The following is a 15,900-nucleotide window of genomic DNA, read 5'->3' as shown; positions in this document are numbered from 1 at the left end:
GGGACAGCCCAGGCAACATATTCCACAAACTCCCCAAAATAGCAGCATTTGTACCATAGGGGCTTGATTTGTCTTGTTTTTACTGGCAGAGAATCTGCTAACAGTGTGAGATGAGCTTAGTGTAGCACATTTTGGACAAGGGGTTTGGTCCTTGTGGTACCTGGATATGAATCCAGTTGGAGGCTGGTCATGAGTGATGGTTCCCAGGGCTCAGTACTGGGCCAGTTCCCTTTAAGCTCTTTATCAGTGATCTGGACAAGGGGACTGAGGCACTCTCAGGAAGTTTGCAGATGACACTGAATTGGGTGGCAGTGTTGATCTCCTCCAGGGTAGGAAGGCTCTGCAGAGCACAGGGACATCATCACTTCCCTACTCCTTCTGGCCACACTGTTTCTCATACAGGTCATGGTATCTTCTTGTGTTAGGTGTGTTTAGAAGTCACCTGCCAGGATGCATCCTTCCATGGACTATCCAAGCAGTTAAACATCACAGACTCAACATTCAGGTTGGAAAAGACCCTTGGGATCACCAAGTCCAACCATTAACCCTGCTCTACAAGGGTCACCCCTAAGCCATAGCCCCAAACACCACATCCAGACCACCTTTAAACACATCCAGGACTGGTGACTCCACCACCTCCCTGGGCAGCACATTCCAATGCCTGACCACTCTTGCTGGGAAAAAAATTGTCCACCTGTGCAGTCTAAACCTCCCTAGTGGCAGCTTGAGGCTCTTCCCTCTTGTTCTATCACTAATTACCTGTGAGAAGAGACCAGCACCAGCCTCTCCATGACATCCTTTCAGGTAGTTGTAGAGAGCCATGAGGTCTCCCCTCATATGAGACATGCAGCTGGGTGTTGAGCCCAGACAGGACAGCAGTAAGTGATGCAGATCTCACTCCCCTCTGATGCAGCCACTTACATTCATTTGCTGGTCAAGCAGCCTGCCACAGCTCTTGGGGATGTGAGTGGGTTGGTAGCTTCTTAATGAGGCTGAGGTAAAATGGATATACTGAGGATACAACCTCAGCACCTCAAGTGCTCTTTTGGAGCTCACTCCAGAGCCATCAGAGTTGTACCAAACTTAGACACAGCAAGGAAACAGTCCCATGGTGCATCAAGAAGAGTCTCCCCAGCAGGTCAAGGGAAGTTCTCCTTGCTCTCTGCTGTGTCCTGATGAGGCCACACCTGGAATACTGTCTCCATATTTGGGCTGCCCAGTTCAAGAGGGACAAGGATCTGCTGGAGAGAGTCCAGCAGAGAGCTATGAGGGTGGTTGGGAGACTTGAGCATCTCTGCTATGAAGAGAGACTGAGAGATGAGGCTGTTTCATCTAGGGAAGAGAAGGCTGAGAGGGGATCTGATCAATGTCTATCAATATCTGAGGGGTGGGTGTCAGGAGGAGGGGGCCAGGCTCTCTTGGGTGGTGCCCAGTGATAGGACAAGGAACAACAGGTAGATGGAACCCAGGAGGTTCCACCTCAACATGAAGAAGACAACTCCTTACTGTGAGGGTGCTGAGCCCTGGAGCAGGCTGCCCAGGGGGTGTTGTGGAGTCTCCCCTCTGAAGCTTTTCAAAACCCACCTGGATTTGTTCCTGTTTGACCTGCCCTAGGTGATCCTACTCTGGCAGGGGGGTTGGACTGAATGATCTCTGAAGGTCCCTTCCAACCCTTAAAATTCTGTGATTCTGCTGATTCTACGACATTTATAGATACTCAGCTCCTGTCTGTGCAGTAAGGGACTGTTCTTACTCTCCTTTTACAGAATACACTGAAGTTTTGCCAAACATTAACTGTTAATCAGAGAGATGTTTCCTCAACAGTGTGACAGACTTCAAAAGTGCAATGAAAGGGGAAAAAAAAACCTCCAGGAATTGAATAAAATAGAAATACACTTCAGTTATATTTCCATTACGTGATTTGTCTGACTACAATTGGACTAGGATCCATACCTTGCCCCAGAAGAATAATTTCATTTCATTTTGTGATGAGCAAAGTGCCTGCTGAGTTAAGTTCCCCTTACTGTAGCCATGGCAATCCCTGTTTCAATGATCCATCAAAATGGAATCCTCTCCTAAATAGCATTTCCCTAGGGGGACAAAAAAAGCAATTAAAAAGTGACAACAAAATGATATTTATACTCTCTGCTATAATTACATCTAAACTGTCTGCTTTCTGCTTTGAGAAGATCCACCTGGGAGTGGCCTTCTGTGAGGTTTTGTATTGGCTTCTGTGAGATTAGGCAGAAGGTGTTGAAAGCAGCACTACACACGAGGGATGAGAGAAAATGGCCTCAAGTTGCAGCAGGGGAGGTTTGGGTTGGAGATGAGGAGAAACTTCTTGACTGAAAGGATTCTTAAACACTGGCACAGGCTGCCCAGGAATGTGGTGGAATCCCCATCCCTGGAATTGTTTCAGAGAGGCAGAAATATGGTGCTGAGGGACATGGTTTAGACCCAGACTTGTGGGAGTCAGTGAGTGGTTGAAGTCAATGATCCTAAAGGTCATTTCTAACCCAAACTACTCCAGTTCTGTGATTCATTCCTCTCTCTCTCTCTGCTTGGACTCTGTGATCTTATTTGGCTTTTCAAAGCAAAATGATTCTGTGGGTAATCATCAGAAACTCTCAGGCTGATAACTAAGTCCAGTTTGATGTCCTCAGTCTAAGATAGGCATTGAACAAGTCCAGAGGAGGGCCATAAAGATGATCAGGGGGTTGGAGCTCCTCTGCTATGAGGACAGGCTGAGGGAGCTGGAGGTGCTCAGCCTGGAGAAGAGAAGGCTCCAGGGAGACCTTAGAGCAGCCCTTCAGTATCTGAAAGGGGCTTCAAGAAAGCCAGGGAGGGACTTTTTACAAGGGCTTGGAGTGCCTTATTTAACCCATGAGATACTGCTTTAAATACAGTATCAGAAGCCCTATTTCACCTCAGAGTAAGTGAAATCTTTCATTTCTCACCTGTTTTCCTTTTCTCTTGCAGGAATTTTACCGTTGTGAATTCCAAAATCATCGTCGTCACCATACGACCAGAGCCCAAAACCACAGACTCCTTCCTGGAGATAGAGCTGGCCCATCTGTCCAATGTAAGTACACAAGGACACTGCTTGGCCTCTCCCAGGGGGATTTATCACATATCAGAGAGAGATATGTGAGATTGTTTGAAGTACCAGCTCATCATGGAATCATGGAATCATCGAACCAGTCAGGGTTGGAAGGGACCACAAGGCTCATCCAGTTCCAACCCCCCTGCCATGGGCAGGGACACCTCACACTACATCAGGCTGGCCAGAGCCTCATCCAGCCTGGCTGCAAACACCTTCAGGGATGGAGCCTCAACCACCTCCCTGGACAACCCATTCCAGGCTCTCACCACTCTCATGGGGAAGAACTTCTTCCTCACCTCCAGCCTGAATCTCCCCACTTCCAGCTTTATTCCATTCCCCCAGTCCTGTCCCTCCCTGATAGCCTCAAAAGTCCCTCCCCAGCTTTCTTGTAGCCCCCTTCAGATACTGGAAGGCCACAAGAAGGTCACCTCGGAGCCTTCTCTTCTCCAGACTGAACAGCCCCAACTCGTTCAGTCTGTCCTCATAGCAGAGCAGCTCCAGCCCTCTGCTCATCCTGGTGGCCCTTCTCTGGACACCTTCCAGCACCTCCAGATCCCTCTTGTAATAGAGGCTCCAGAACTGGACACAGTACTCCAGGTGGGGTCTCAGCAGAGCTGAGAAGAGGGGGAGAATCACCTCCCTTGACCTGCTGGCCACACTTCTCCTGATGCAGCCCAGGATCTGGTTGGCTTTCTGGCCTGCAAGTGCACACTGACAGCTCCTGTTGAGCTTCTCATCCCCCAGCATCCCCAAGTCCCTCTCCTCAGGGCTGCTTTCCAGCCAGTCCCTGCCCAGCCTGGATTTGTGCTTGGGATTGCCTTGACCCAGCTGCAGGACCCTGCACTTGGTCTTGTTGAACCTCCTGAGGTTGGCTTGTGCTCACCTCTTCAGCCTGTCCAGGTCCCTCTGGATGGATCCCTTCCCTCCAGCCTGTCTGCTGCACCACACAGCTTGGTGTCATCAGCAAACTTGCTGAGGGTGCACTCAATGCCTCTGTCCATGGCACTCACAAAGATGTTGAACAAGCCTGGTCCCAGGACTGAGCCCTGAGGGACTCTGCTTGTCCCTGGCCTCCCGTGGGACATGGAGCCATTGACAGCCACTCTTTGGGTGCAGCCATCAAGCCAGTTCTTCATCCATCTCGTGGTAACAAAACTGCTAAACCTACAGCCCAGGAGTAGTCCTGGGATTGTTTGAAGTGGTTATGTGTTTCATGCACCTGTTCAATGCAGAATGAATTATTGATTATTGTGCCAGGAATTAGTGGCATCATTATTAATTATTATTTATTATATTATTTATTATTAATATTTATTATTAATAATTGGCACAGTGTCACAATGCATTAGAGGTTGCAAGGGACCTCCCAGCCCCCTGCCAAAGCAGGATCCCCTAGGGTAGTCTGTGCAGGAATGCATCCAGGTGGGTTTGGAAAGTCTCCGCAGAAGGAGACTCCACAACCTCTCTGGGCAGCCTGCTCCAAGGCTCCCTCATCTTCACTGTACAGAAGTTTCTCCTCACATTGAGGTGAAACCTTTGTTCAAGTTTGTATCTGTTGGTTCTTGGCTTATTAGTGCACACCACCAAGAAGAGCCTGGCCCCCTCCAGTTGCCCCCCACCCCTCAGCTATTGATAGACATTGATCAGATACTCTCTCTTCTCCAGACTAAACAGCCCCAGGGCTCTCAGTCTCTCTTCATAGCAGAGATGCTCAAGTCCCCTAAGCCTCCTCCTGGCTCTCCATTGGACTCTCTCCAGCAGGTCTCTGTCTCTCTTGAACTGGGGAGCCCAAAACTGGACACAGGATTCCAGGTGTGGTCTCACCAGGGCATTAATTAATTATTAATTATCATTCCATGAGTTTTGAGGTTTTCATTTAAACAGCAATTCCTCCTGAGAGCTCTCCATTAATTTCTTTGATGGCCACAACTGAAAATGTAGATTTGTGTTGGTTGCTTAACCTTCTGCTCCCTGGATAGGGCAAAAAGCTGCATAGTTCTTCAGCCTTTTTGTTTTTTATTTTTTTCTCTTTTATTTCATTATTTCAAAATCAAAAGCCACTTTTTACCTAAACTGTTGGAGTAGACTTTAAAAGCAAATCCTCTGGTTCCAGTTTGGCTTAAGGTTCTTAGAAGTGTTTGAGGCAGATTGTGCAATTATTTTTAATTCTTTTCTTTTCAGCTTTTGTTTAATAGCACATGAAAAAATGTTTTAAATCTGAAAAAGAAAAGGGGATTCTGTACAACTCTTAACTATATCAAAATTCTTAGAAGCTTTTCTTCCTGCTATCTGCAAACTTCCAGCAGCCAGAGGGAGAATGCCAGTACCTGAGCTTGGCCAACAAGAAAGCCTGGAAGGGACTTCTTACAAGGGCTTATAGTGATAGGATGAGGAGCAATGGAGTTGAGCTGGGAGAGGGGAGATTAAGACTGGAGATGAGGAAGAATTTTTTTCCTAGTGAGGGTGGGGAGACACTGGAACAGGTTGCCCAGGGAGGTTGTGGATGCTCCCTCCCTGGAGATGTTTACAACCAGGCTGGATGAAACCTTGAGCAACCTGGGCTGGTGAGAGGTGTCCCTGTCCATGACAGGGGGTTGGAACTGGATGATCTTTAAGTCCCTTCTAACCCAAACTGTTCTGTGAATCTATGAATATGTGAAAATATGGGTTTCGTTTTGTTTTGTTTTGTGTTGTTTTGTTTTGTTTTGTTTTATGGGAGATACTGGTGATGGACAGAAGCTATTAAAATCAGCACTACACAAGGCTAGACTAACAAAAACTGGAACCGTTGTCCCCCCAGAAGCTGAAAGTGTAGAAAATTCAGAGGGAGGGATTGTTGTCATCATTTAATGATTGTTTTTCTTTGTAACCCAGTCCTTTGAGTAATGTACAGAGCAAGCTTTGGCCAAGTTCCCAAATCATGGGTATGAAATGAGACTTTGTAGTTACAAAAGGTCAGATTAGAGACACTGATTGTCTCCTTGCTTTGCAAACCTTTCAGTCACAGAATATTAGTCACTATTGTATCAGCTCATGTCTTGACAAGGCATAAAGACTTTGACTTTGCCAATTGGTATCACAGCCAAGTTATTATTTTTTTTTCTTGCCCCTTTTGGCACAGTTTTTCTCCTATAATTTAATCCAGAGAAGTGTCAAGTGCTTGGAACAGATTTGCAGTCCTTAAATTGGAATTACATGCATAGTACATTTATATAAGATCTTGTTCCACCTGGGTATAAGAGCTGGATCAGCAGATAAAATGACAAAATATTGCTCTGGAAAGTCTAGGAAAGGAAACCAGCTTTGTAATATCAACGCCTTGAAAGCTTTGGTGATTTTGATATTGAATGCTTAGCCTCCAATTATTTACCTTTCAGTTTAAAGAACTCAGGTTGTAGATGCACTGAAATATCATAGAACCATAGAGTGGATTAGGTTGGAAGGCACCTTAGAGATCATCTACTCCAACCTCCCTGCCATGGGCATGGATACCTCTGAACTGGACTTGGTTACTCAAGGCCTCATCCAACCTTGCCTTGAACACCCCCAGGGAGGGAGCATCCACAACTTCCCTGGACATCTCATTTTTTTGTAGGTTTGAGTGTTTCTTGCCTCCAAAATGAGCCTAATTCTAATCTTCTTTGCTATATTTTTCCCAGGGGAAAACAAGAATTTATTTAGTTAGGTTATAATAGAAAAACCTAGAACAATTAGAACAATAATAGAACAATTTAGTTAGATTGTAATGGAACAATTTAGTTAGATTATAGTAGAACAACAATGTAAAAGAAAGACAAAATTAATAATCATGCTGAGAGAGGTTCTCCTGCCCCTCTACTCTGCCCTGGTGAAGCCACAACTGGAATATTGTGTCCAGTTCTGAGCCCCTCAGTTGAAGAAGGACCTCAGGGAACTGCTTGAGAGAGTCCAGCAGAGAGCCCCAAAGCTGCTGCAGGCAGTGGAACATCTCCCTGTGAGGCCAGGCTGAGGGAGCTGGGGCTTGGAGCTTGGAGCAGAGGAGCCTGAGGGCTGCCCTCATTGCTGGGGATGCAGATGTGCAGGGATGGAGCCAGGCTCTGCTCAGGGATGTCCAAGGACAGCACAAGGGGCAAGGGCTGCAAGCTGGAGCAGAGGAGGTGCCACAGGAACAGAAAGGAAAATTTTGTCCCTGTGAGGATGCTGAACCCTGGAACAGGCTGCCCAGAGAGGTTGTGGAGTCTCCTTCTCTGGAGATATTCAAACTCCACCTGGCTGTGCTCCTGTGTGATCCTCCTTTTGGCAGGGGGGTTGGACTGGATGAGCTTTTGAGGTCCCTTCCAACCCTTAACATTCTGTGCTTCTGTGTTGTCATTTAGCTTTTGAACATTGTATATTAATTGCTTGCAGGTTAATCATTAAACAGATTCATTACTAACTAGGAAATAAAAATCATGAAACTGATTAATTATTAAATAGAGAAGAAATTCTAGACATCTCCTGTCTCCTGTTTTGGGGTTGTTTTGTTGTTTTTATTTTTTAATATGGACTGGATTTTCTTGTTCTTTTTGTTGTTTTCAAAGCTTGGGTCTTGAAATGCTGTTTAGTATTCAGAACACTTTGTTTCCAAGTTGGTTTAATACTAATTTTTTAAGCAACCTCTAGAACAACCATGCTAATAGAGAGGAGCATACCCACACATTTGTTCTTTTACCTCCCCATCCGCTGATTAAATGTAGTAGATAAGAAATGGGCAAATGTGATCATTTAATGAGTTGGAGCCAAATAAGCCTTCAAATATTAATTAGCTTAAGATTTATCAGCATTGCTTCATTTTGTATCCAAATGAACTAGTTTACGAATAAAACCAGGGGATGTTTGTGTGGAGGCAGTGTACATCACAACTGCTTGTTCTGGTGTGTAGGTTGGCAGAGAATTAAAGGCTAACAGACAGTTGAGCACAGTGAGAATGTGGCTTGCAATGCATTATGTAGGAAATCACAGAAGGGACCTTAAAGGTCATCCAGTTCCAACCCCCTGCCATGGGCAGGGACACCTCCACCAGCCCAGGTTGCTCAAGGGCTCATCCACCCTGGTCTTAAACACTTTAAGGGAGGGGGCACCCACAGCCTCCCTGGGCAACCTGTTCCAGTGTCTCACCACCCTTACTGTCAAGAATTTCTTCCTAATCTTCAGTCTGAATCTCCCCTTCTTAAACTTCAATCCATTTCCTCTCCTCCTATCACTACAAGCCCCTGCAGAAAGTCCTTTCCCCAGCTTTCTTGTAGTCCCCTTCAGGTACTGGAAGGCTGCTTTAGGGTCTCCCTGGAGCCGCCTTCTTCTTTCAGCTTACCCTCACAGGGCAGGTGCTGTACCCCTCTGATCATCTTCATGGCCTTCTTCTGGACCTTCTCCAGCAGTTCAATGTCCTTCTTGTTCTGGGGGCAGCTGAAGTGGACATAGGATGTGATATTTGGTCTTGTGCCCTGTGAAGATGCTGATAAATGTGATCACATCTTCCCAGTACCTTGATAAGGTAGACTCCAAACTCATCTTTTAAAAGCTGCACAACTGCAACAAAATCCTCTTGGCCTCCAGAGGGAACTTCACCTCTCACCTCCTGGCAACACGGAAGTTCTCTCCAGGGACACTAAACTAATGAGCCACCAGTAGAGTAGGACATCAAGCTCTCAGCCAGCCTGATAGCCTGGCTTCAAAACACAGTTGGCATTGTGCTGCAGAGCTGTCAGAGCTGCCAGTCATCTCCAAAGCTGAGTTCTGTGTGCCAGGCAGAGATATATTTACATCTACATCCACACACATATGTCTGGTTCTGAGGTAGCCAAGTGCTGCACTGTGGAGTAGGAATCAATACTGCAGCAGTAGCTAAAAGTAATGGACAGGGAGCTGCTTCCTCAGCTCCAGCTAAGTAATTAACTGGCAGCAACTGGGATGAGATTGCTGTCCTCACACAGAACCATGGCTGCTGGAGGTAACTCCATGGCAGCAGGATGAGGAGACCCTGCCAGGAGGCCAGGTCCAGAAAGACTCTGAAAAAGAGAGTAACAGGTTAAGGGTGAAGAATGATAGCATCATAGAATGGCTCAGGTTGAAAGAGACCTCATCTGCTCCAACCTGCCTGCCATGGGCAGGGACACCTCTCAGCTAGACTCAGCTGCTCAAGGTCTCATCCATCCTGGCCTTGAATACCAAGGAGGAGGCATCCACAGCCTCCCTGGGCAACCTATTCCAAAGTCTCACCACCCCCATGCTGAAGAACTTGTTCCTCAGCTCCAGTCTAACCCTTCTCTGCCTCAGCTTCAAACCATTCTCCCTGTCTTTAGACACCCTCAGCAAAAGTCCCTCTGCAGCCTTCTTGCAGGATCCCTTCAGGTATTGGAAGGCAGCAATAAGGTCCCCCTGGAGTCTTCTCTTCTATAGGCTGCACACCCCCAGCTCCCTCAGCCTGGCCTCATAGCAGAGATTCTCCAGCCCATGGTTCATCTTTGTGGCCTCCTCTGGACTCTCTCCCAGAGCTCTGTGTCCTTCTTATGATGGCAAATGGGCTCATTGTGCTCCATGCAGTCCTTGGACCATGTTTGGATACCAAAAGAATTCTGAAAGGCTGCTGTGTTCTTGGGTGCTGCCAGGCCTGGCAGAGCAAACCCTCACCCAAGATCTGCTTAAGGAACATGAGGAATATTTATATTTATGCTGCTTTCCCTCTTCCTGCTTAACCTCTCATTAGTTGACTGCAGTGGCCAAAGAGCCTCTTTTGTTGTTATTATTGCATTTGAATACATTTTGAAGAGAGCAAAATGATCTGACAGCAGCAGCAGCAGTTTGATTGTGCTGCAGCTTTCTGCAAAGGATTTTATTTCCCTCTGGTTTGTAGATTTCTTTTGTCATGGCACTTTTTTTATTTGATTTTATGTGATTTTTTTTTTCCCCTTCTTCTTTCAGTTTGCACTGTGGGAATAATGAGCATTAACTGTGGGATATCTGCTGCTAAGAAAGACATCTCTCCTGTCTCACACGTGCAGTGTTTTATAGGAGTACTTTTTTTATCACATTGGCAATTAGAAATCCTTCACACAGTCTCAGGATACAAAAGTAATACTCTTTATGAAATGACATTTTAAGTGAAACAAACAAAGAAACAAAGGTTAACTCTACACTGTCATCCCACTCTTCATTCTTAGCTTATTACCTTCTTCTTGTGGACTGGCAGCCCAGAATATCCAGCTGTATCCTGGGCTGCATCAAAGGGTGTGTGGTCAGCAGGTCAAGGGAGAGGTGATTCTGTAGCTCTGCTCCTGTGAAGTTGTGTCCCCCAACACAAGAAGGACATGGAGCTGCTGGAGAGAGGCCAGAGGAGAGCCACAAAGATGATTGAGGGACTGGGGCACTGCCTCTATGGACAGGCTGGGAATGCTGGGGCTGTCAGCCTGGGGAAGAGAAGGCTCCAGGGAGACCTTAGAGCAGCCTTCCAGTACCTGAAGAGGGGCTACAAGAAAGCTGGAGAGGGACTTTTTACAAGAGCTTGTAGTGATAGGATGAGAGGAAATGGATTGAAGCTTGAGGAGGGCAGATTGAGACTGGAGATTGGGAAGAAATTCTTTATAGTAAGGGTGGAGAGACACTGGAACAGGTTGCCAAAAGAAATTGTGGATGCCTCATCCCTGAAAGTGTTTAAGACCAGGCTGGATGAGGCTTTGAACACCCTGGGCTAGTGGAAAGTGTCTCTACCCATGGCAGATAGTTGGAACTAGATGTTGTTTAAGGTACCTTCCAACTTAAGCCATTCTTTGATTCTGACACTGCTACAGGTTGCCCAGGGAGGTGTTTGGAGCCCCATCCCTGGAGATACTCAAAGTGAGGCTGGACAGGGCTCTGGGCAACCTGATCTAGTGGAGGATGTCCCTGCTGACTGCAGAGCTTTGGAGGTCCCTTCCAACCCAGACCATTTATGGTTCTATGATTCCACGATTCTGTGGTTCTATGATTCTGTGATTCTGTGATTCTGTTATTCCATGATTCTATGGTTCTATATCCTCCTCTATCAATATAGCTGAAAGTTTTTTGGTAGTGAGAGGAGAGAGACCTGGTCTTTGAATCTCCATGGACCTGTTGTCTAGTGCTTTGTCCTGTTCCCTCTGCCCCTTCCTCTTCTTGACATGATAAATACTTCAGGGAATGGAGCATCCTTTATTAATGTTTGTGTGGTGCTGTGTTAACATAAAGTGCCCTTAGAATACGTTGGGTTTAAATATTTATGCTCATAAAATTCAATGCACTCAGCAAAATCCTACAGTAAAGGATCAAAATTCCCCTCAATGCCTCTCTCACAAGCATCTTCAGAAGGACTTTGATTGTCTTGGACAAAGAGGTGGATGGAAGAATTTAAATATTTAAGAGATGATTATTATTATTTAATAAATTCTTACTTCACAGTTATCTTTTGTTTACTACCAAACTTTCTCTACCAACTCTCTTCAGGAGAGAACTACATTAATGTTGACACAGGGAAGTAGTGGATTTCACCTGTTCCTTCAAACCACTTGTGATTGTGTTCAGACTATAGTTCTAATCATAGGCTCACAGGATGTTAGGGGTTGGAAAGGACCTCTGGAGATCATCAAGTCCAACCCCCCTGCCAGAGCAGGACCATAGAATCCAGCACAGGGCACACAGGAACACATCCAGACAGGGCTGGAAAGGCTCCAGAGGAGACTCCACAACCTCTCTGGGCAACCTGTTCCAGTGCTCTGTGACCCTTATAGTAAAGAAGTTCCTCCTCATGTTGAGGTGGAACCTCCTGTGCTGGAGTTTTCATCCATTGCCCCTTGTCCTATCCCAGGGCACAAGTGAGCAGAGGCTGTCCCTGTCCCTTCCTTCCTGACCCCCACCCCTCTGATATTGATAGACATTGATCAGATCCCCTCTCAGTCTTCTCCTCTCCAGCCTAACCAGCCCCAGGGCTCTCAGCCTCTCCTCACCGGGAAGTGCTCCAGTCCCTTAACCATCCTTGGAGCCCTCCCTTGGACTCCCTCAAGTAGATTCCTGTCCTTCTGGAACTGGAGAGCCCAGAACTGGATGCAGTATTCCAGGGCAGAGTAGATTCTCTATTTTCTATCTAATTTATTTGTGCTGTTCTGACTTCCTGGCACTATCCAATGTTTATGATGAACAGCAAAGCACTTTTGCAGTTTTTAACCAGTTAATTCCTCCTAAATCACTCTGAGTTTTGATTAAGGAAGATTTACAAGATTAGGGACAAAACCTGAATTTTAATTTTGCCTCAGCTCTTTCCAGAGAGCAAAACAAACATGAATAATAACGAAGACATTTCAATTTCCCAAAACATTAAGCACAGTTTAATGATGTGTAATAAACTGAGATTCCTGGGCTCTTCTAAATCAAATCAGAAGACTTCCATGGTTGGATTCAATGATCTTAAAGGTCTTTTCCCACTGAAATGGTTCCAGGAAATGAGGAATCATTCTGAAGAAGGAACTGGAAGTATCTAAAGAGTGTCAGGAGAATGAAGCTAGGCTCTGCTCACTGATGTCCAGTGACAGGACAAGGGGCAGTGGACACAGACTGAAACACAGAGGGTTCCAGTAAAAATAAGGAAAAAATCTTTCACTTTGAGGGCAGCAGAGCCCTGGAGCAGGCTGCCCAGAGAGGTTGTGGAATCTCCTTCTCTGGAGGCATTCCAAACCCACCTGGATGTGTTCCTGTGTGATCTACCTTGGGTGATCCTGTTTCGACAAGGCGTTGGACTGGGTGATCTTCAGAAGTCCCTTCCAAATTCTACCATTCTCTTGATGTGTTTGTGTGACTTCAAAGAGGTTGAAGCTGGGAATGTAAAGCTCAAACCCACCCCAAAATAATAATGTTTTGAGGCAAAATCTCTGCTGATTTAGAACCTAACTGACCAAAGGGCTCGAGTGTTGATTATGAGGTCATCTGAAATCCCAGCCTGCAGACATTTTGCCCAGCACATGCATGGAATTTTAAAAGGCATTGCAGGTTTTGACACCCAGGTTGCCAAAAGGGCTGCAGTTGTGCTTCTGAACACACCTAGAAATGTTCAGTTGAGTCTCTGAACAGATGAACTCTTATCTCATATCTCACTCACAGTAGGATATACCAAATAGACAACCTTGATGCTTACCTCATCTAAGAGAGAGAAGACAGCAGATGGTTTTTCATGGTTTAATGGCCATGGTGATCTTAGGTTGAAGGTTGGACTTAATGGTCTCAAAGATCTCTTCCAACCAAAACCATTCTATGATTCTGTAATTCCATGATTCTCTGACTCTGATTCTGTGATTCCATGATTCTATGATTTTGTGGTTCTATGATTCCATGATTCTATGGTTTCATGGTTCCATGATTCTATGACTCCATGATTTTCTGATTCTATGATTCTCTGGTTCCATGATTCTGTGGTTCCATGATTCTATGATTCTGTGGTTTCATGATTCTATGGTTCTATGATTCTGTGGCTCCATGATTTTTTGATTCTGTGACTTTATGATTCTGTGATTCCATGAGTCTGTGACTCTGTGATTCTCTGATCCCATGACTGCATGATTCCATGATTCTATGATTCTATGGTTCCATGATTCCATGATTGTATGATTCTATGACTCTGTTTCTCTGACTCTCTGATTCTCTGATTCCATGACTGCATCATTCCATGATTCTGTGATTCCACCATTCCATGATTCTCTGAAATGCTCTGCTTTGATGTCCAAGTGCTTTTCTAATCCCCTGTAAGAATAAACCTTCAGCTTTTGTGATTCCAGTGGCATCACCTCATCAGAGTACAAACATGAGCTTGTAGGAGAAGCCCCAAATAAATGCTTAGGTCAAGCACAACACATTTTTTCCCCCTGTACATCAGTAACTAATAGTCTTGTTTGTTTCCTTCCTAGGGCACGTTGAATCCCTACTGTGTGCTGTGGGATGACTCAAAAACGTAAGTGACAAATGTTTGCTTCTCTTGCAATGGCTCAAATGTGCCAAAGTGCTTAATCATTTGAAGTGCTTGGTCAGTAAACAGGTCGGGATGAGGGCAGGGACAAAGAGAAAGTGCTGGGTTCACCAGCCCCTTGGCTTCCTTTGTGTGCTGATGTAAATGCAATGTCTCAGCAGGGTGAGATTACTCACAGAGTCGTTTGAAGCTGCTTCTTCAGGATAACAAAAGAGGATGTCTAGGAACCGTAGTTCCTTGATGGTAGTTGCTGGGCAACAAGTGAGTGGGCAAATGATCAGACAAAACTAAGGAGGGCTCCCATTTCTGGTACCAGGGGCAGAAAGATCATCTTCAGGTGTGTTACCCACAGCAACCTTCCCTTTAGCTGGTGCAAATCTTCATTTTAGTTTAGTAAAGCAGGAGCTGTTTGCTAAACAGTGCAAGCTTGCTAGCAGCCTTCTGCTGCTTGCTTCTCTGTGTGTCCCTCCTGTAGCAAAAGAGAAAATGGTGCTGTAAAGAAGCTAAGCAGCAAAATCATTGTGGTTCAAGAAGAATTCCAAGCTTATGCAGCTGTGATTTGCTGCATGAATCTTTTACAGCATCCCTCCCCTTAAAGTCAAAGTGAACTTTGCCTAAACACAGATCAAGTGTTGGAAAAGAAGGATCCCTGCATGGTTTAAAGATTATTTTGTGCTTCTGGTTCAGCTATGTTTTGTCTGTCTTACACTACAGACTCATCCACACCATGAGAACCTGGTGTGATTTGGGGAGTTCTTTGCTCCTTCAGCCGGGGTTTATGTCAGTGCACTGATGACTGGCAATAAATATTATGGTGTAGAAATGAGAAACTTTGGATGTGGTATTGGAAAGCATTCCAAGTACAAGCAGCACCATGGTCTATGCCTTCTCAAAAGAATCATCCTAGCAGCACCTCAGTGTTCCATAGGGCCATCAGGGTGCTCAGAGGGTTGGAGGACAATGAGGACAGGCTGAGAGAGTTGGGGCTGTTCAGTCTGGAGAAGAGAAGGCTGTGAAGAGACCTTATTGTGGCCTTCCAGTATCTTAAGGGGACCTACAAGAAAGCTGGGGAGGGACTTGTCATCATGTCAGGTAATGGTAGGAGTGGGAGGAGTGGAACAAAACTAGAAATGGGTAGATTTGGATTGGATGTTAGGAAGAATTCTTCCCCATGAGGATTGTGAGACACTGGAACAGGTTGCCCAGGGAGGTGGTGGAAGCCTCATCCCTGGAGGTTTTTGCAGCCAGGCTGGATGTGGCTGTGAGCAACCTGCTGTGGTGTGAGGTGTCCCTGCCCATGGCAGAGGGATTGGAACTGGATGAGCCTTGAGGTCCCTTCCAGCCCTGACAATTCTATGATTCTATGATTGTGCAAGATGCATGGAACAAAGCACATAAACCCCTTGCTATTATGGATTATTTTGTGCACATGGAATGCAAAGCATCTGGAACATGTTCCTTGTTCCCTCTTCACAAGGTTTTGCTCGCACAGCAGCAGTGCAGCCTTTTCTTTCCCATTTCTTTGTTCACTGAATTTAAAAACACTGTGTGTTCAGAGTGAGCTTCTTTGATTTCACTGCTGCAGTCCAGAATATCAAAGCCATTTTTGCATGGAATTAGACTACCAAAAGGAATAACAGTAATAACAATAAAAAAAAAGAGCCATGCTGTGGATTGAACAATGATTAAAAGATTTCATGCAGGTGTTTGAGATGAATACCTGAAGGAGTCACAAACAAATGTACTTTGTGCTTGCCATGTGTTTTGCATTCCTCTTAGTATGCTTGCTAGAGGAGATGAGTGCTCCAGTATCAGT

General features: G+C 45.6%; 1 protein-coding gene across 1 annotated transcript in view; it reads left to right on the top strand.

Moving 5' to 3' along the window:
• The window catches only part of ADGRB3 (adhesion G protein-coupled receptor B3), a 496,325-nt gene that overhangs the window by 275,837 nt on the left and 204,588 nt on the right, over positions 1 to 15,900 (top strand). Inside the window, exons 14-15 of the mRNA XM_054392660.1 lie at positions 2,980 to 3,082; positions 14,026 to 14,069. Of these exons, the coding sequence (XP_054248635.1) occupies positions 2,980 to 3,082; positions 14,026 to 14,069 (147 nt within the window). The remainder of the gene's footprint in view (positions 1 to 2,979; positions 3,083 to 14,025; positions 14,070 to 15,900) is intronic.

The sequence above is a fragment of the Indicator indicator genome, chromosome 2, assembly GCF_027791375.1.
Source record: "Indicator indicator isolate 239-I01 chromosome 2, UM_Iind_1.1, whole genome shotgun sequence".
Lineage (NCBI taxonomy): Eukaryota > Metazoa > Chordata > Aves > Piciformes > Indicatoridae > Indicator > Indicator indicator.
The sequence above is the reverse complement of the archived record's forward strand: the minus strand, read 5'-3'. Positions and strand labels throughout refer to the sequence as shown.